The sequence below is a fragment of the Ooceraea biroi genome, chromosome 1 (genome assembly GCF_003672135.1).
Source record: "Ooceraea biroi isolate clonal line C1 chromosome 1, Obir_v5.4, whole genome shotgun sequence".
Taxonomy (NCBI): domain Eukaryota; kingdom Metazoa; phylum Arthropoda; class Insecta; order Hymenoptera; family Formicidae; genus Ooceraea; species Ooceraea biroi.
Genome location: NC_039506.1, coordinates 9060554 through 9080205, shown reverse-complemented (window position 1 = coordinate 9080205; position 19652 = coordinate 9060554). Strand labels below are relative to the sequence as shown.

The 19652-nt window shown below is 35.0% G+C and overlaps 5 protein-coding genes and 1 long non-coding RNA gene across 10 annotated transcripts; 3 read left to right on the top strand and 3 right to left on the bottom strand.

The window, feature by feature from the left end:
* Positions 1-68: 68 nt before the first annotated feature.
* On the bottom strand, positions 69-1525 carry LOC105282774 (40S ribosomal protein S5). Of its 2 annotated transcripts, XM_026972013.1 has the most exons (3): positions 1376-1525; positions 688-1051; positions 134-418 (listed from the first exon to the last, which is right to left on the bottom strand). In XM_026972013.1, exons 2-3 carry the CDS (start codon positions 1042-1044, stop codon positions 134-136), a joined length of 642 nt encoding a protein of 213 aa, XP_026827814.1. In that variant the 5' UTR covers positions 1045-1051; positions 1376-1525. The 2 variants fall into 2 exon arrangements, with proteins under 2 accessions (XP_019888355.1, XP_026827814.1); XM_020032796.2 differs by lacking the exon at positions 1376-1525 and having other exon boundaries at positions 69-418; positions 688-1044.
* Positions 1526-1840: 315 nt separating this feature from the next.
* LOC105282772 (protein sidekick-1) lies at positions 1841-7675 on the top strand. 2 transcript variants are annotated; one of them, XM_011344999.3, is made up of 6 exons: positions 1841-2083; positions 2989-3279; positions 3522-3712; positions 4091-4220; positions 4635-4775; positions 5828-7675. In XM_011344999.3, exons 1-6 carry the CDS (start codon positions 2038-2040, stop codon positions 5848-5850), a joined length of 822 nt encoding a protein of 273 aa, XP_011343301.1. In that variant the 5' UTR covers positions 1841-2037; the 3' UTR covers positions 5851-7675. The 2 variants fall into 2 exon arrangements, with proteins under 2 accessions (XP_011343301.1, XP_011343299.1); XM_011344997.3 differs by having other exon boundaries at positions 1844-2083; positions 5823-7675.
* A 4497-nt stretch (positions 7676-12172) lies between these two features.
* On the bottom strand, positions 12173-14096 carry LOC105282771 (exosome complex component RRP40). The gene is made up of 2 exons (XM_011344996.3): positions 13761-14096; positions 12173-13487 (listed from the first exon to the last, which is right to left on the bottom strand). The coding sequence occupies exons 1-2, from the start codon at positions 13955-13957 to the stop codon at positions 12968-12970; spliced, it is 717 nt and encodes a 238-aa protein (XP_011343298.1). The 5' UTR covers positions 13958-14096; the 3' UTR covers positions 12173-12967.
* An 81-nt stretch (positions 14097-14177) lies between these two features.
* Positions 14178-15217, top strand: LOC105282770 (coiled-coil-helix-coiled-coil-helix domain-containing protein 7). Of its 2 annotated transcripts, XM_011344995.1 has the most exons (4): positions 14178-14267; positions 14575-14686; positions 14917-15015; positions 15091-15217. In XM_011344995.1, the coding sequence occupies exons 2-4, from the start codon at positions 14591-14593 to the stop codon at positions 15190-15192; spliced, it is 297 nt and encodes a 98-aa protein (XP_011343297.1). In that variant the 5' UTR covers positions 14178-14267; positions 14575-14590; the 3' UTR covers positions 15193-15217. The 2 variants fall into 2 exon arrangements, with proteins under 2 accessions (XP_011343297.1, XP_011343296.1); XM_011344994.1 differs by lacking the exon at positions 14178-14267 and having other exon boundaries at positions 14402-14686.
* A 195-nt stretch (positions 15218-15412) lies between these two features.
* LOC105282767 (ethanolaminephosphotransferase 1) lies at positions 15413-19282 on the bottom strand. 2 transcript variants are annotated; one of them, XM_011344992.3, is made up of 8 exons: positions 18756-18827; positions 18443-18511; positions 18094-18286; positions 17519-17781; positions 17164-17321; positions 16768-16948; positions 16515-16691; positions 15413-16419 (listed from the first exon to the last, which is right to left on the bottom strand). In XM_011344992.3, exons 1-8 carry the CDS (start codon positions 18825-18827, stop codon positions 16357-16359), a joined length of 1176 nt encoding a protein of 391 aa, XP_011343294.1. In that variant the 3' UTR covers positions 15413-16356. The 2 variants fall into 2 exon arrangements, with proteins under 2 accessions (XP_011343294.1, XP_011343293.1); XM_011344991.3 differs by having other exon boundaries at positions 15413-16691; positions 18756-19282.
* LOC113563652 lies at positions 16756-18231 on the top strand. The gene is made up of 3 exons (XR_003407572.1): positions 16756-16886; positions 17181-17295; positions 17615-18231. It is a non-coding gene; the product is annotated as an uncharacterized LOC113563652 (long non-coding RNA).
* Positions 19283-19652: the final 370 nt, after the last annotated feature.

Here is a 19652-nt window from a genome sequence, read left to right as displayed (position 1 = left end):
AATTAATTAACGTTACAATAGCGTGTTATGTCACATGTTTTATTATTTATACAATAGAATAAGTAATAATTTGAACATTAAATTGTTTATTTGATTTTCTGTATACATATATATATATATATATATATAAAATTTATCGGTTAGACTTGGCAACGCGCTCTAGTTCATCTTTCTTTTTAATCGCGTACGAGTTTGATGAACCTTTAGCAGCATTAATAAGCTCATCGGCTAGGCACTCGGCAATTGTTTTGATATTGCGGAATGCGGCTTCTCTTGCACCAGTACACAATAACCAAATAGCCTGATTGACGCGACGTAACGGAGACACGTCCACGGCTTGTCTCCTTACGGTACCAGCACGTCCAATGCGGGTGGAATCTTCCCTTGGGCCAGAATTGATAATGGCTGTGACAAGAACCTAGAGCAGAAATATTTAGATTAATTATATTACTTAATTATATAAAATGGTTAGAAACGTGTGCATTTTACGAAGAGATAAATTACTTCATACTTAATAAAGAGTTAAATTACCAAAAGGTGTAAAGAGAGCAAAGAAAAAAGTAATAAAGTTTTCATGTAATTTTTCTGTGCACAAAATCTTAATTTTGACATAGAAAATATTTTATTTGTTGCACGTATATACATATAAAGGAGTGAATGGAAATTTTTAATAAGCATTGCACTCACCTGCAAAGGATTTTCACCAGTGAGGAGATAAATGATCTCGAAAGCGTGTTTAACGATACGCACAGCCATTAATTTCTTTCCATTATTTCTGCCGTGCATCATAAGAGAATTTGTGAGACGTTCCACAATGGGGCACTGGGCTTTACGAAAACGTTTCGCCGCGTAACGGCCTGCCGAATGTGGCAGGTATTTCGCATTTTTCTCTTTAACAGCGATATAATCCTGCAGGGACATGTCATTCACTTGTACATCATCGCAATTCCAACGTCCAAACAACCTGATCTCAGGTAGCTCGGCTGGCATGGCTACTTGCAATGCATTTGTTGTTATATCATCAAATACTTCTTTGTCATCCATGATTTATCTGTAAAACACAAAAAAAAAGAATTAATCTTAATTATAAATATTATTTTATATCATACATTATTTTATATTTTTTCTTAAATTTTATTTATTATTATTATTAAGATTAACATTATTAATATATTATAAAACATTTATTTCACTAATATTTTGAAAGTTTTAGTGTTTCCAAAATACACACAAATTATGTACGAAACATCAATCAAGAAAACCATGTGGTCACGTATACTATGCTCGAGCATGTTTCTCGCACAAAATATTGTGCATGCAATTTCGAGTTTACACGATCATCTGCAATTGTGGATAATTGTAAATAATTATTTACCTGTTTTATAAGCTCAACGACGTTATACGGCTTAACAACGTATACTTTTTCAGCACAAATTTCCTCACGCTACGGCAGCTCTAACCTCGACGAACTGCCACAAATATGCGCTTCACAACTGCTCTGAACTGCTCTCCGTCTAAAGTCTCGTCCACGATGCGAGAAATCGTCATCCGAGATTTCGATTCGAGAAATGTGCGGCCTTTCAAAAAACCTACAAGTTGATTGGCTACAGAATTCTCGGAGCGAGATCTCGGATCGATTTCTAGCCTCGCCGTCCGATGACGCTGCCTGCGCGATTCGATAGATCGCGACTCGCCGAACACGGGCCGACGGGCGGTGTTCGCGACGGCAGATATAGTGACATTTTTAATTGACAGGTGTAGTGGACGGTGTTCGACGGACCTGTGACGAATATGACAACAGCGGCGATTGCGACGGTGAAGGTGGTGGTGGTAGCGGCGGCGGCGGTGGCTAACGAGTGACGCACCTGCGAACACCGATGGCATCGCGTGTATGAGCAGAAAAACACGCGAGAGAGAAAAAAAGGAGACAGCAGAGTGCCGGAGAGGGCGATCGACCGACGAGAGATGCAGTCGACGAGAGTCTCGTAATAATACATCATTCGCCGGGAAATTGCGCGCTCGCCTTATTATGGCAGAATGGATGGACGTAAATTGCTGCTGTTGCTGATCCTCTTCCTGACGGGTAAGCATCTCGATAACATCGAAAGAGAGATAGGGACGGGCATGCATATATATACATACATATATATATATACACACACACACACACACACACACACACACACACACACACCACACACGGTGTCCGCCGAGGAACAATGTCGTGATCCATATCCAACGATTACACGATCGACAGTCGGCTGTAGCACGTACGTATATACGTCGACGATCGTTACGATTCAGGGTCGAGTTATGTAAAGAGGCTATCTCGCTGCTCTCCGTCATTGCTTTCGTTGATAGTGTCATTTGCGTCACATGTGTCGCACGAATGCATCATATGTGATAAACAGGATATAGGAGTCACAACATTCGACTCGTTGCGACTCGTCGTCCTCGTTGTTTTGCAAATGTTTATGATCTGCATAACGAGTAAAAACGCGCGACGCAACGTCCGAGGATCTTAATCACGTTTTTGCGCAGCTTTTGCGAGAACTGAGAATTATAGATTTGCACATTCATACTTAGAAGAGATGAGGAAAATAAAATCATATAAAGTATGACAAAAACAAAGAGATCCTAAGATAATTTTATGTAATTTGAATTTATATAAAGTTATACTTTTATATAATTTATATGATTAAAATGCATATAGTTGTTATTTAAAATAAAATTAATGTAGACAAATCTATAATGTACATTTTGTGAAAAAGAAGGAAAACGAAACGTAGAATAGGATAAAGAACAAACATTTTGAGTCCTGAATTATTATTTTATATTTTATATTCTAACTTTTTATTATATATAACTTATATAAATAAATTTTTCTAATTTTGCAAGTCAATGTTTTTCAATATGTATTAATATATCTACAATTACTACTAACTTCGGTAATGCAAGTATTGTAAGTAGGTATTTCTGAACTTGCAGTATGGCAGGGAGCAGTGGCCGTGATACCGATGCAATATGTCTCTGTGGACGTGGGTAAGGGTTTGAAACTGGCTTGTACCGAGGAGAGTATCCTCTCACATTCCGAAGAATCAACCGTGAGAGTGATGTGGATAAGGGAAGGACGAGAGGATAGACAGATCGATCGGCTTAAGGTCGAGCCAAACGGTGTGCTGGAGCTGTTAAATGTCAGCGCAGACGATGCCGGCAATTACTCGTGCTCCTTCGACGATCATGACGCCGTGAAAGCTAGAATCAATGTGGAAGTCAGAAGTGCGTTGTAACACACATACACACTTATATACATATATCTATGTATTATGTAGTATGATTCATGATTGTGTGATTTAACTACAGAGAGTTTTTAATCCGAGGGAGAACTTGCGTGAAGAACGTCGCAAGTAATTTGAATTTTAGATTTCAGATTTAGCAGAGAATTTGGAAATTTCATTATATCCTTGTACCAAAATTATTTTCTACATTGAAAATTAACGACAACCGTTTTCTGTCCTCAGCGCCTCCCCCAGCCCTGCGCAACGTCTGGGTCAAGCCATCCACGATACTGGCCAACATTCTCTGGGAAGTGGCTGGGACCGGCGGGTATCCTATCATAGACTTCACTGCCGAATATCGTTTGAAGCCGGGCACGGGCGAGAAGCCGGAAGATTGGAAGCCCATTATTCCAACGCACATTCCTCCAAATTCCGTAAATATTCTAGTGTCAGAGTAGGGCAAAATAGAAAACGGGGATGGAAAACGGGATGCGACGAATAATTTGATAACGTTGCACGGTGTAATTACACCACAGTAACGTCCGACGCATTCGCCGCACTAGTTAATAATAATAGAAAAATAACAAAGTGCTACTTGATATTTAGACGACTTGATATTTTTATTTCATTATTCATAAATACTTCATAAAATTATGAAAGCGATTGTATGAACATATATTACAGCGACGTGAGTGGAAGGTCAGCTAAATCATGCGTGGCGATGAACGTGTTAGTGATAACGTTATGGCGTTGTTCCATCCCTTGTGGAAACTGATCGGGCAAAGATTAATGTTCGTTTTATTGCTTTAAAGAGGCAGATAGACGTGTATCATTTGGTGCCAAATACTACCTACTCGTTTCGAGTGTGGGCAACCAATCAGTTGGGAAAAGGAGACATTGTAGAGGTCGAAGGTCATACGCATCACAGCGTTGAAGAATTGGGTATTTTGTTGTTAATTGTTACTAAATAGTTATAATTACAATCGCGATTCCATTGTAAATATGAACTTCAAACCTTCTGAAAACCTTTCATTCTGGGATAAAATAAAGACTAATATTCAAAACTACTTATAGAAACTTAGGGAACGGTAATAGTTCCGTGACATTCTGTGATACACGAGTGTAATATTTCTTAGGAATCGCGATATATTTCTCTGTGAAAACCTTCGTGCGAACCTTTAACGGCTAGCGTTCATTTGAGAGAGTGACATTAAATATTTGCATCATTGGAGAACACCGATAGTGAGTTACATGTTAGTCTCATACTTCTTTTTATTCTTCTGCTCTCAGATGGACGCTAAGTCCAGTAAATGAAGACTAACGCAATTTTATTATGCCGTCGAAACTAATTTTCAGAGCTCGCCCGACACCTTCTAGCCGGTGTAGAGAATTTCGATACGCGCGTCTGGGTGGCAGCCGTAGGTATTGTGATGGGCACACTTATGATTCTTGGTTTAGGTACATGTTACCTACTGTATCGCGAGTGCAAGGCACCCTGTAAGCATTCCCTTTGGTAACGTTGTAAGAGCTTCCGCTTCTACTCTATCTCTTTACTGCTGCTACTTACTACTATTACTTACTACTACTACTTCTTTCTGCTGGTGATGACATTAACATTTCTGGCATATCTAAGAAGCACGAATTTCTCAGAGGATTGTTCTCTCCCTCTCCGTAGAAGCATTCGCGCAAGTTAGCTAATAAACTTACACCGCTCACTCGACAACCAGAAACATCTTAGCATCTTAGGCTAGTTGACTTATCTATGGCCCTGATTCTAGCTTTCTTTTTTTTCTATTACATGACAGCAATGTTCTTCCAAATTATTAATATCTCGTTCCTCTGTTACTCTGAGCACCTTGCAAATCTCATTAGGTTCATTCAGCATTTGCGAACGAGCTCAATTGAGTATCTTAACGAATCTGTTTAGCTCATCAGTTTGTACTAATACGACACATTTTTCAAATCGCCGCACTGAACACGAACAAGCACTCAAATGACTAACATTTTTACTGTTCTTACAATTATATGGCACTCACTTTTATTGGAATGAGATCTCGGATTTCTCGACGAGTTTTCTCGCCGTCAATTTACTTGTCTGATTATTGACTCTCCTTGAATATGAATACTTTCTTTTGTCACTCCGATTAGATGTCTATATATGATATTAACGAGCCTGCCAATAATAATTTAGTGCAACAAATAGTAAGTATCACGATAGTCATAGAAAGCATTATGGCCTAGATAAATAATAACCGATAAGACCAACTTTTGGCAATATTCGAGGATGGTAGGTAGGTGAAGAGTAGCAGGTTTATTTGTCAGGCGAACGGTACGTTGATTGGTATTCGAAATTCGTTATTAACGAGATCGTTGATCGTCAACGTTCGAAAAGAGATATTCGGGACGAGCTGGCGACAAAATTCCGAGATACGAATGTTCCATTTAATACCTGACAAAAGGAGAAACCGGTGAAGGGAAAGGGTAGAAGCTAATAAGGTCCGTGGCCCAGGCCAATGAAAATTAATCTCCGTTCCGAAATTGCAGCGCAGCTGGAGGAGCAGGAAGTGATTGAGCTGGTGCCTAACATCATTCTGAATCCGGGATTTTTCGACGAGCGCACCGAACACGTGCCACAAGACGAGAACTTCAATAATCAGACGACTACGCGTCTCAATAACAATAGCGTTGTGCAACCTAGGCGGCTCTAGCGTTTTTTGCTTAGCTTAGACTCGCTCCGCTGCAAAGCAAGCAAGGTGGACACGGTTCTCCACGTCGTCTCGAACGTAAGTAACCGAGTTTATCGGAAAGGCCTCGAGTTCGTTTAAAAGAATGAACGATAATCGACGAAGTCGATGGGCTCAGATACAAGACTATTAGCGATAACAGCGAAAAGGGGCATCTTTTGGATGATTCTCGGAACATATTGAGATTCATCAATCGTTTTGAGCGCCCCGCTCAGTTTGTCGAGTCTTTTTGTTATACGCGGAGATCGAACGACGGAACCGGTTTTTATTCTAAAAGGGTTCTCCCGTTGAAACCTTCGTCTCTTTAACGTGGTTTTAAGACTTGGACATTTTTTACAGAAAATCGCGTTCTTATTTTTGGAAAATTTATAATAGATAAAAGCTCCAAGAAGAGAGAACTTACATAAGTAAAGCTTTTATACACGTAACAATAGAAAAGATGTGGACTAGGTAGATCAGAGTTTCTTTTTCAAAAACTGGGAGATACTTCTTCCGTGCGAAACGAATTATAAATTTCGGAATTATGGAGATAGACGAGACTGTTGAAACAGAAGGAATTGATAAAAATGGTTCGATGCTCGTTCAATCTCTGACGTTACGACGCAACAATGAAGTGTTCAAAAAAAAATGTAAGACTCCAGATCAGATTTTTCTTCACGAAAGGAGGTAATAGTTTTTTGAAAATGTTTACCGCAGGATGTTCTCTTTCCCCGATAAGTTTCTCAATGACACTTACACTCTCGCTCCATAACTGCTCAGTGATCGAGCTTAGAGGAAGCGGAAATTCCTGTGAGCCAAAAGAAATCGTAGTAAGACTGTAACTCTAAGAGTATAATCCGAAAGAAATTTGGAGAATCACCGAATGATATTGTCAAGAGAATGATGTCAAGAGACGATGTATTTTTCACTCGTTTATTCTCTCGAAAAGTAGCGCGATGTGAAAGCTGAACGATATATAATTCCGTGCGAGTATTAGGATTTTCTTTTTTTAACAAAATGCTCATTTGTTAGTTTAAGTGATTGAATCCTGTATGCGGTATGACAAACTTTTACTGCCGTTTTAAGGTATGCACAAGTCGTTGAAAGTTCCTTTTTTTAGGAATCTCCGTAAAAGATCTTTCGCATTTTATTTTATATATATATACATATATAGAGCTCTCATTTTTTTTCTGTCATTGTAAATATGCTCGTCGCGCGTGCTCGTTATTTGTGCTCTTTGTGGAAAAATCCCGCAAAGTTTGAAGGATTCGGAAGATTAGAGAATAATGTCGTTTTAATTACAATAGTAATACTTATACATTGAGACGTTGTTCATAATATTATTACGTTAGATTTTATTGACGATACTTCACGATAAGCTGCATGCAACTATTTCAAGGATGCATAATATTGCTTTTGCACACTTTTGCACTACATTAATAACAACCACAACTGTGTCTACGAATCACTAACGCACACGTTGATCCAGAAAAATCAAATTAATCTTAAACAGCAATTTTAAAAACTAAAAAAGAGAATGGATAACTGTGAAAACAGATAATTGTGCAAACTAAAAGTTTTAACGGGTACAATAAGCCGCGTAAAAAATACACGATGTCTTACTTCGAAAGCGTCACTTTTTAAGGACGAATTTTTAAAGTCACTTTCCAAAAATTAAAGAATAACAGAATATTGAAACTGTATATGTGTCAGGAGAATCTGCTACATTTTCATTAATACCGTCAAAAAAATTATGCGGTAGAGGTGGGACATCCGGTAAAGCAGCCTACGATGTACGGGGAGCAATTGCTTCTCTTCGCATCGCGTGCAATAATAAAATTTTTAATAATTGCTAGCACTTAGCTCTTTAACGTTTAAATAGAATGAAAATAGAACACATTACATATTTTGAATAATGCTACAGTATTAGATGTGAATGAATCTTTACCACAATGGAGCAATTGAACGTTATATGACACGATCGAGTCACTAATAACACTTTGTCCATATTTTAATTTATCATGAATTTAATTATTCTGTTAATTAAAAAAGGTATTTGAACAGTAATCGATGATCCGCTTCAATAGTATAAAAAAATAATATATTGTTTTTATATTATATTTTATTATTTTTTTCTGTTTTACTTTGATTAAGCAAACTATTTGCTGAAAGAAAAGAAAGAAATATTTTATTTTCTGAAATATGTATCGAATTATTAAGCAATTTAAAACTTTCTCTTGTTAATAACATATATTTTGAGTAATAAATCTGCTCAAAAACAATTTACATACACACACATAGAAAACTTTTGAATCAACTGTGAAATGATGAAGTACTTTGATGCACGCAGGTTGTATAAAAATTGGTTGTGCGTTGTTACATTGAGGCTTCGGATCTGCTTTTTCTTCTTCTGACGCATTTTTATATTATATATATATATATGTATAATGTAAAATATTGCGAGAAGGAGGGACAAGCGGATCGACATTCAGCTTCGTACTATGCACTCTGTGTTGTGAATGGTATATAGATATATATATATATATATAAGGAAATAATACAATAATTATATATAATAATATGGAAAATACGTATATATATATATACACACACATATATATAATATATTTATATATAATCAAGGCATCATGCTATTTTAGACATAAGCAAAGACAATTTTTTATATACATTATGATTATGCTGAAACTTGATGATTATATTTATCTATATATCGAGATAGACAAATCATCCTGCGATATCATGTTTCGCTTCGCTAATCGACAAATCTCGCTCTTATAAGAACCACATATTTAGACAGTTTGTTTTTTTTATTTGTCAGAAGAGTCGTATTAGTTTTGTGTACAATCTCAGAAATATGAATTGCTTAATATAAGCATAATATATAGCATTGGACCAAAAATTAGTAATTAGTAATTGGAACTTTTTAATGTAGCAATAATTTTTAGATTTACGACATAGACATTTTTAAGTTTTACAAAAATATAACACGTAATATAATAGTAATTATGTTTCCATAAATACAACTATTGTTTTGAATTATTGTTTATGCATTAATATTTTATATTATGTTACTTTTATAGAGATATAAAATTAAAGAATTATTTTTTTATAATAATGGTATTAATATAATAATAGTTATAATAATATGTCATTAATATTAAATTCATTTCACGCTTCATTTACGATTTTCAACATGGAGGTGATTATTTGATGCAATTGACATGACTCTTCAGACATTTAGATATCAGAAATTTGAAGCTTGATATCTTATTTTTTATTAAACGATAGCGGTAAAATACTGTACACATATAATGCCTATACCAATGAATGCTGCAAAGAAAATACTGTTCCGTTCCCAAAGACAGAACAGTCCTGCGCGATAATATAATCCAACAAATTATTCTTATATCATACTAAAATGCGAGGATAAAAAATCTTTAGAGAACATCGTGCATCATGGAATTTCTGCCATTGTACTGTGTGGAGAGAGAATAGCATATCTACGCGCATAGAGAATGTTCGTATAATAGTAACGACATTATTTTCGGCAGCGTATAAAATGTGTCCGCTAATGTTTCATCACTACAATAAGCGAGGAATAATAATAGCATTCTGACGAATGAAAAATTGATATACCAATTGCGCTTTATATATTCACATATATTTATATAGTAAATATATTTTCTATTACTTTCTATAGTTATAGTAAGTATGAAGAAAATTGCTAATAATTAAATTTAAGTGGACGTGAGGAAATGTGTAGTAGGGATCACAAGACATAGAAGAAAATATTTGAATGATAAAATTTATATGTCGTGAGATTTTTTATGATGATCAGATTGAATGTGTACCTACAGTAATAATGGCAGATATTTTACAATCATATCATGATAAAGATAACGATCCATAAGCTGTTGTAGTAACGCATAGCCGCATAACATGTCAACGCACTTGTAATTTTCAAGGCAAGGCATTGAGAGAAATTCTGGAATTAGTTTCCCACATTATTTTAACATTATGTTAATATTTTAATTTCATTGCTATTTAAATATATTTTCTAATACAAATTCTTCTTTTAAGAATTCAGAATATTTATTAATATAAAAACATTGATTTTTCTCTGAACGTTCTAAGATTTTTTAAAAATTGAATATTGTATCATTACAATTGAAACAAATTTTATAAACAATATTCTTTTCTGAAAAAAACTTTTAAAGCTATTTTCTTCAAGTGTAAAAATTATATTTTGAAACTTTTTATCAATATATTTTCGCTTTCGTTCGGAAACATTAACGATGCCTTTCTTAAATCTATTTCTGCTCTTAACTAAAGTCGCCGAATTTTATCATACGTATTTTCTCCTTCCACAAATAATCTCTTTCGCTTTCTCGCTCATTCCCGACTATTCGTATTCATATTATCTTTACACTGCTTATGCATTAACATCACCGAGCGATAGATACGCGTGCACGCTTTAATCATCTCTCACTTGTATCATTAGATGTATTTCACGTAATTATCCCTGATATACCTCGATGATTAGTGCACTCTTGGATAAAGCGTAATATACATATACATATATATTAAACGGAGCACACAATACCATAGAATAGTGTTTATGGTTGCTAGTGCCACCATGTATCGTCCCCAACATACATATTTGCCTGCCTAATTACATCCCGATGTACGATGAATATGCGTGTGTGGTTTTTACGAAAAAAAAGCAAACGCTGCGGCTTCTTCCATGATATGCAGAACGTATCGATAAGTTTGTAGTAGCCACTAATGTTCAATATTGAACGTTTTTTCTTGTGTAACTCGCAAATTTCTTCGTTTCTTCTCGCGGAAACTATAATTCGCTTTTGTTTAAACATCCAGAATGTTGGAAAAAGAAAACGAGATGTATTACGGCAGATAACATTATAAATGTAGTTCGATGTGATTATCGCTGATTTGCAAGAACCGTTGTTGATGTGCAAGAATCTGTACCCACACAGGGTTAGCTTTTAATCCCGGAAACTTACTCCAAAATATAAGGAACAAAAGAACTTGTAATACATTACAATTATAATATACTCTATAATCATCTATAATCTAATTAATTGTAATATATATCTCATTCTGAATATAATATATAAACCACAATTTAATTTTTAATTGTTAATTAACTATGATTCCATAATTTAAGAATCAAGTATTTCAAATCGTAATCAATTGATTTTCTAATTCTTCCTATTTCTCAAGACAAATTGTTTGCCTTTTGATATTTTACTTTTCGTCATTTTCTTTTTTTTACGGAAACTCCTGTTACATAAGAAAAAATCTGACCCTGTCATGGTACATTGTTTTATTTAGATGTAGCATTTTACTTTAGGATTAGTGTGAGACTAAGGGCCATAAATGACCAAAAAAGATAGTTTACTTTTAATAAGTGCATTTCCGTTATTAAACATAATATATAACGTTGTTTTGTTTATTGGATTTTTAAGTTTGTTGTTGTATGCATATATGATTTATTGCGTTTGTATACACTCACTATATATCATATTACCATTGTTCTTGTTTTTTGTAAGCCAATCTGTGTTATGTTAGCTCTCAATAATCCATTAATGATGCATTTAATGATTAGATATTACCATCGCTTTTCATCGATGCAAAAAAGATTCACTGTACGATTGTAAGAGCTACAAAATCATTGAATATTTCTGTGGAAATGCTTGTCGTAAACAGGTTTTAGGAAATAACGTCTATTACTTCTAAGATAAAAGCGTAATATTAATTTCGTTATTCTACCTTATTTTTAGTATGAACAACTTTCTGTATCGTTTAGTTGTTTGCCGATGATTTTCGGTGTGTACCTCATTAAATGACGTTAATACCGAATACATTCCACCAAGTACAAATATATTTTTTGTATAATCTCGATTAAGTAGAAATTTCTTTAGACATAGCGGTGCATATTTCCCGAATTTGGTTTCCCTTTTTAAATATAATTTTATAATGGAAAAGCGAAGGTTGTGCTTGAGTGCGAATACCATCCCAGCAAACACAAAGTAACAGGTAATATACATGTTAGTTACAATTTCCCACTCAACAATGTAATTGTTACATAACACGTATGTTATATTGTATTTATATTAATGAGTGGGAAATTATAACTAACATGTATATTACCTGTTACTTTGTGTTTGCTGGGATCACACTATTATCTAGACTATACGTACGTAGTCGATTCATGGGAGCCATGAGAAGTATTACACTAGGCACATATCAGTGAGCTGCAATTGAAAAAAAAAAAAACTCTTAATCAGCAGCGCTCTGCACTTTGTATCTATAATCGGTACTGTTTGCGATTACTAGCGTAATATACGGTATGTGTTGTAACATCTAAATGACACCAAGTTTCCTTTGTTAAGCAAAATTAAACATTGAATTTCCTATGAAGCGATGAGTTATTTTATTTCTACTTATCCATGATCGCATTGTTTTGCATGCTAGTGTTTTACACGCCATAAATTTGCTATTTCCATTAATGTATGTGTTGATGTAATAATAGAATATTTTAGTAATAATTTTCATCTGTTAGCAGAATAAATTGTTACAGCAGGATGTAATTATCCATATAACAATTTTATAAAATACAGGGATTAAATCTTTTATACATACATATCAATAATATTAGTATATATTTACAATCAGATTTATTTATAAAAACCGTACAGATATTAAAACAACTTTCATTGTCATTGATAATAACAAATATTAGCCTTCTAAATTTATGCATAGTAAGTTAGACAGTTTTATATTTAATATAGTCTTGTAAATCGAATTTGCTTCGAAATGAATTTGCTCACTTTGAGAGGCGATATTACATCATATATTTTATATATATATATATATGTAATACTGCCACACTTGAAGGTCCAGTCCTGCTGATACACTTGGTTACATCACTAGAAGCAACGTTTTCTCAATTTTTGAACAGAGTTTCTGCATTTCACTGGGTAACGTGTATTCTGCCGCAAGAATAGCGTTTGCCACGGCTATCGTCTCTTGGACCGTTCGCGCTTTAATCCATATCCTGCCGTTCATTCCAGCGGCAATCTCGTATGCCTGACTCCTACCGAGCATCCGGAACAACGGACAGTCAGGATTGAGCAATTTTCTCACGAGACTCAGCGAGCACGTAAACATCATGCCATCCGAGCTCAATTGACCGAGTTCATTCTCCTTGCCCTGTGAATCCACACACACTAACTCCGGTTCCATGTCTCTGCTAGCGACCAACAGCTTGGCGTACACTACATCGCCGACCTGTAAGTCGGGTCGATTCTTCTTCGTAGCACCTTCAAACGCCAAGTAGGAGAGCGTCGCCTGTTCGCTGGCGCCTATGTCCACTTTATAAATGTCGCCGCTCTTCTGCGTCACTATGCCAATCACGTTCTCGCCTCGACTTGGGATGTATCTATCAAGTAAAGAAGGATTTTAAGGCAGAGTAGCTGCGACTAAAAATTGTACATATTAGCAGCGAGTCTATATCATTAATTTGTTCTTTATAACTGCGAGATATATTTGTGCTTAAGATTTTTGTGCTTAAAATAAGTGATACATTAGCAGGAAAATTAACATTAGTTAACAAAGAGTTAAAATTTTCGAAAGCACTTCAGATTTTCCCGACGAGAAGCAATACCAGTAAACATTGCTGAACTTTGTATAAAACGATCATGACGCTTCCTACCGTTTTTGATAACCGTCCACGTAGTACACGACCGGCTCTCGTTTCCTCAGGACACCCGCTTTACAGATGTACACGACGTCGTCTTCACGGCGCAATCCAGGACCTAGGATTATAGTCTCCTTCTCCTCCTTTCCTTCCTTTTTGATATTCCTTATACTGTCACCTGGCATCACTACGTCGCCCACGTTAACCTCCATTTCAAGAACCGGGAGTTTACTTCGTTCGAATGGTTAAAGAGACACGAAAAAACTTTTTTGATAATTTTCTGCGTAGCTCTTAAGTGCGATCGCTTTGAAAGTTCAACCTCGTTGAACACGTGCGCATAACCACTTTTTAAAAGACGATATATATATATTAATAGTCTGTTCTTGCTTGAGATCATCTTAAATATGATCCTACGATATTTGTTAGCCAATCAGATAGCTGTATTGGCAATGGACTATATTAGAACAAATTCAGCCGAAGATATGGCGGAATAGAATTATGCGATTTCAGAAATTATTTTCTGTACGTACACTTCTATATTTATTTTTTGCAGTAATATATTTACATTTTTCCTAATCTGAAGCATTTTTGCTCCTCATTTTTTTTACTTCAAAGTAAAAAATTGCTAAATAAAATTTATTAATATTTAAGTAAGCACATGCTTTCTTGACGTTAACCTCTCACACACAAGAGCCTTAACCTTTGTTAAATGTGGTGATAATTGTTAAATAAACAGATCTCGAAAGCCTTGATCTTGGTTAGGAGTGGTGATACCTCTCCTCTTCTTCGTTTCTTTTCTTTATGCTAATCTTGAATATATCTACTTTAGTCTTCTTGTCGGTGAAATGAGTACACAGAGAACTGCGGATAATGTTGCGGAAAAAGTTGTAAAAAATTCGTCGTTGCGAATTAAGCAAGAAGAGATGAACCCTTGTTATAAGGTACTTAAATAATTCACAATTATCGAGTACTATTTATCAACATTAGTATACATTTTTAATTAGTTTCGCCTTAGCAGTTTCTTAGAACGAAACAAATGTATATCAATTATCAAATAAGAAGCAGTGAATTGAGAAACATAAGAAACATAGAAAATGTAGCTGAGAAAACAATAGAGAGTACAGAGCTTGTACAATTCTACTGTCCATAAGTACATTTTCTGAATTTTCAGGAACATCTCTTGTCTCTAAAATGTCTTAACTCCAACCAGGGTCAACATAAACTGTGCGAAGTATATTTCATCAATTATAAAAACTGTAAAAAATTTTGGGTAAATTTTCTTCCTCTGCAAAAAATACCCAGACCTTTATTATCAATATGATTAAAACGATGCTTCTCTTTTTAGTCAAACGTACAGTCCGAGCGTAGATTAAAAGGTATTAAACCGTACCTGCCACCTTTGGAGGAACGTGCAAAGATAAAAGCTGACTACCTAAGCAATAAATAAATACAAATATTTCACTTTGTAAAAATATCTTTTATTTCTTAGATTTCTAGCTTTAAATATCTCTTAATGTTACATCGTAATTTGTATTGTGTATATATATATATATATATATATATATATATATATATATATATTAGTTTAACAAAATATAAGTTAGAAGTATATCAAACCCATTAAAAAGAAATACAATGTTTGCCAAGTAAGTTTTACTATCTAAATACCTTTCTGGTATATCTTCACACATTTTATTTTGCATGTTTCGAAAATATTATCGTATCTACAATCGCAATTAAACATTTCCATTCTGGGGTTTAAATAATGGATGAAAAAAATTATTAATCTCCTTGTTCGTACAAACCTTAATATACACTCGATTCCTTTTTTTTGCTTGTCATATACATTAACTTGTACTAAATGCAACACGAAGTACTACTATGCAACATATACATTAGCTTACAATTGAAATGTATACAAATTGCCGATAACGATTTTTTTTTTATACAGGTTTCAAACACGAAAAAGAAAAGAGAATAGAATGAGAGAGAGAAGAAAGAGAGAAAAGTAAATACAGATATGTAATTTTAGAATAGCGATCAATAATGTCCGAGGGACGATACATGTCAAAAACGAAGAGGTGCATCTTTATGGTTGATATACCGCTCGATGAGCATCCAAAGAAAAAGTATGCACGCGTGGTCCAAGTGTTTTGCGCGAAGTACGTGATAGAACACGCTCATGGACCAGTCGGTGCTGTCGGAGGCAAAGCAGTGTAATGCGGATAACTAAATATATCACAGTAAGATGATCGAACGGATTTACACGATTCAGCAGGTACGATTGTTAGATGTGTGAACGTGTGTGTGTATGAACAAAAATAAAAACCGCCATGAAATCTCTGCGAGCAGCACTCCTTGCGTTGCCTTGTGTTTTCAACTTGTGTGTTGTCTTCGTAAAGTAGAGGACGTGATTCTAGGAATTGCTTACTCGATAAATAATTTTCCTCATAATTAATTCTCGGTAATTAATGCTAATAAGAGGTTCGTACGCGCGTGTATGTCAGATCTCTTTCCCCCGCTGCTTGCCTCTAGTTACCAGGTTTTGTCGCACTTTTTGCTCACGGTTTTTCCTCTTCTTTCGTCTTTAACATGTATCGTCGGCAAGTAGTCAATCGGAGTGATCCTTTATGGAGAACGTTTGAATACGGAAGTGACGGCACATCTGGCGCACCTGCAAATCAACATAGAAGTGACGATGTGAAGTATCGATGACTTGAAAGTGTACGAAGATGTCTTGCAAATCGTATCAAGTTTTTTATTGCTTACCACACAAGCGCCATAATGGATGTGTGCCACCAAGGCCACTGTAGACACTAAATACATACATTCCAGATCTACACTAGGCAAGATAAATGAGAAAATGGCACCTACTGCAACCGGCAGCAGTATCCATGGTAATATCTCGCATCTGGTATTGCTCATTTGCGATACAATTAATCGACACTGCAATAACAAGGAAGAATTAATAATATAATAAATAAACGACGGCAATACGATCATTATGCCAGAATTATCTTACGCATATATTAGAGAAGATAGTGCCAATGGCGAAATATATTATTCTGGGATCTTTTTCTAAAATATCGTTTGGAGAGTGTACTATCCAGATGGTGGAAATCGCGAGGAGCAGAAGCAAAGGTACTAAGGGTCTTATAGCTTCTGGAAATGTCCTCATTTTGCCAGTTTTATCTTTGTAGGAGCTACAAAGAGCGAAATATATGATTAGCAGTTCAGTATAAAGAAATTCCTATTTTAGGTACAAATTATTATGCATTTATAGAGAATCAAGAGATTCTTTTTCCCCCCTGGGGTAATAAAGTATCAAAGTGATTATTTTATAATTGAATATAAACATTTTCGTAGAAATTAAATAATTCTATAAATTACACAATAAATTGCTACAGTGATGACTCACTTGTATATGTTCCATAGAACAACCGGCAAATTGGACACGAGCGCACTGACGTAAAACAACATTTCAAACATCATTCCCGCTGATATACCGCCTGGCAATTCAAATTTCCAGGCTTCATGTCCACCTATACTGGTAAGAGTAAATACTATGACAGTTGCCTATAAAAATAACAAAAAGCTATTGTAAAATCCTTACGATTGATAAAATAATATGAGTTTAATCACATAACTAATATCTTTTTATTATTATATGTTTATATTTAATTTTATTTAATTTTTATTTAATTATATATATATATTTTTAATTATAATTAATTAAAAATGTACGTTATAATACACGAATAGAGAAAACTTACTAGCATGGAAGCATCGTATCCCCAAGGAAGAAATAGGACACCCGTGTTATATTTTTCCCAGTGGCTCAGGTAAAAATTAATGAATACGTTCCACAGTATGAAGTACATTCGTAACGGCGAAACGCTGTGATCCGTTCTGCCGAAGACCGAGTACATGCACACGGTAATCAACATGGCTGTCCAACTGTCTAACCCATGATCGAACAGCTCTCCTAAAGGCCCAGAAGTTTGCGTACGTCTTGCCTGCTTACCGTCTATTCCATCTATAATACAAGAGTTATAAATAGGTATCTAAAATTATTGTTCGGAGCTCTACTTTGACATAAGGTTTGTTAGTGAGTTATATTTTTTATTATTATTATCCTAATTTTACTTTATTTAAAAATTTGCATATTATTTAAATCTAGTCAGATTTGTTACTTTTATTTTCAAACCAGAGATCAGATTTGATAACTCGTTAAAATTACTTCAATTATGTTCTCACACATTCAAACTGACTATAATAAGATTATAGCATATTACAACTTTAACATTTAAATAGATTATCAGTACTAATATACAAAAGGTACACCTACCAAGCGTATACGCCATGAAAATGTTAAAAGCAGCCACAGCAAAAACCCATTGCGGTATTGGTGGGTATTCTGGGTTGTCATCACTGGACGCATAAAAATAGTAATCGTAACCAGCAAATAACATAAAGTTCAACACGGTAAAAAGAAATCCAGTGAAAGTTAGTACGTTTGGTGCAACCCATTTTGGACAATACTAAAACAAGACAATTATTGTTTATAATATATAAAACATTAAAATATTGTTTTACTACAATATTATAAAATACACGTTAGTTTGCAAATTAAGATGAATATTTATTAATATGTATTCATAATCATCTTGTATGCTACTAAACAAAGACAATTTTACCTGTACTACTTTGTTCCAAAAGGGATGCATAACATAAACACTTAGAGGGCTTGTATCCAGGGAGCTATACTGAAATTAGTATATCCATGATAAATGATAGAATGCTGACTAATAAACAAATGAGTGAATGAATTTTTGAACTTTATTATTATTTTATTATTATATATTATTATGTCAAATTCATGTGTATATACACACACACACATATATATATACATACATCATACATATACATACATACATGTGTAACTGGTGACACATAAGTATGTTAATTTCCTAAGCGCGTTGATTTTTCTATCTATTACATTCTCACCTTATAACTTTCGAACCCCGTAAGATGCTCCTCCGTCAGATATTCCACCTCGAACCTTAATTTGCGATGCATCCTGAAATCTTGAGGAATCTCTAACCACCCGCGATTTCTTTCGTACCTTCTACAATCGTTAATCGCGCATTTACACACTCGCGACGGGAAAAAAAATACCGGTCCTCAATGGAGAATGCCTGATGACTAGAGACTTTAATTCCCGCGAGTATTTCTCTTTTCCATTAATCGTGCCATTCGCAAAATCGCCCGTTAGACTGGTTCACCCAGTGTGGCATCGCGAATCTCACTCGGACTATCGATATCGTAAACACTGTTTCTGGCTCTCGCCCGCCGAGAATCCAAATCGCAATTCCTTGTGCGCGTTAATCCCCTCGTAAGTCGAGTCAGGCAGGAGGTACGATATACAATAAATTTACGTTTCTATTACGTATGCACGCATATCCGACGATTCCGGCTCGTCGCTTATAGCGAGATCGCGCGTACACGTACGTACGCACACGCGCTCACATACAACACATGCGCAATGCGCTTTATGCAGGGAAAAAAAGAACATTCATCCGGAATCATTCACGCGCTCACTGTTTGAACGATAGAGACAAAAACAATTCTAATTGTCTAATCTTCTTCATAGATAACAGTACTTAAGTTTATCGCGGCTTAATTAGATATTCAATGTGCATTGTGCAAAAAATGAGAAAAAAGCGAGCAAATTTCTTCCTTTTCACCAATAAAATGGTAAAGAGTCTAATAAATTTACTAGAGATTCTATAATAATAGGGTCTCGAAAATTTGCCTATGTTTACAATTCCAGATAGTAGTAACCAATTGCAACGCGTAATCGTCACATTTTCGTTTACTTTAAGCGACGATAACTCTACAAAC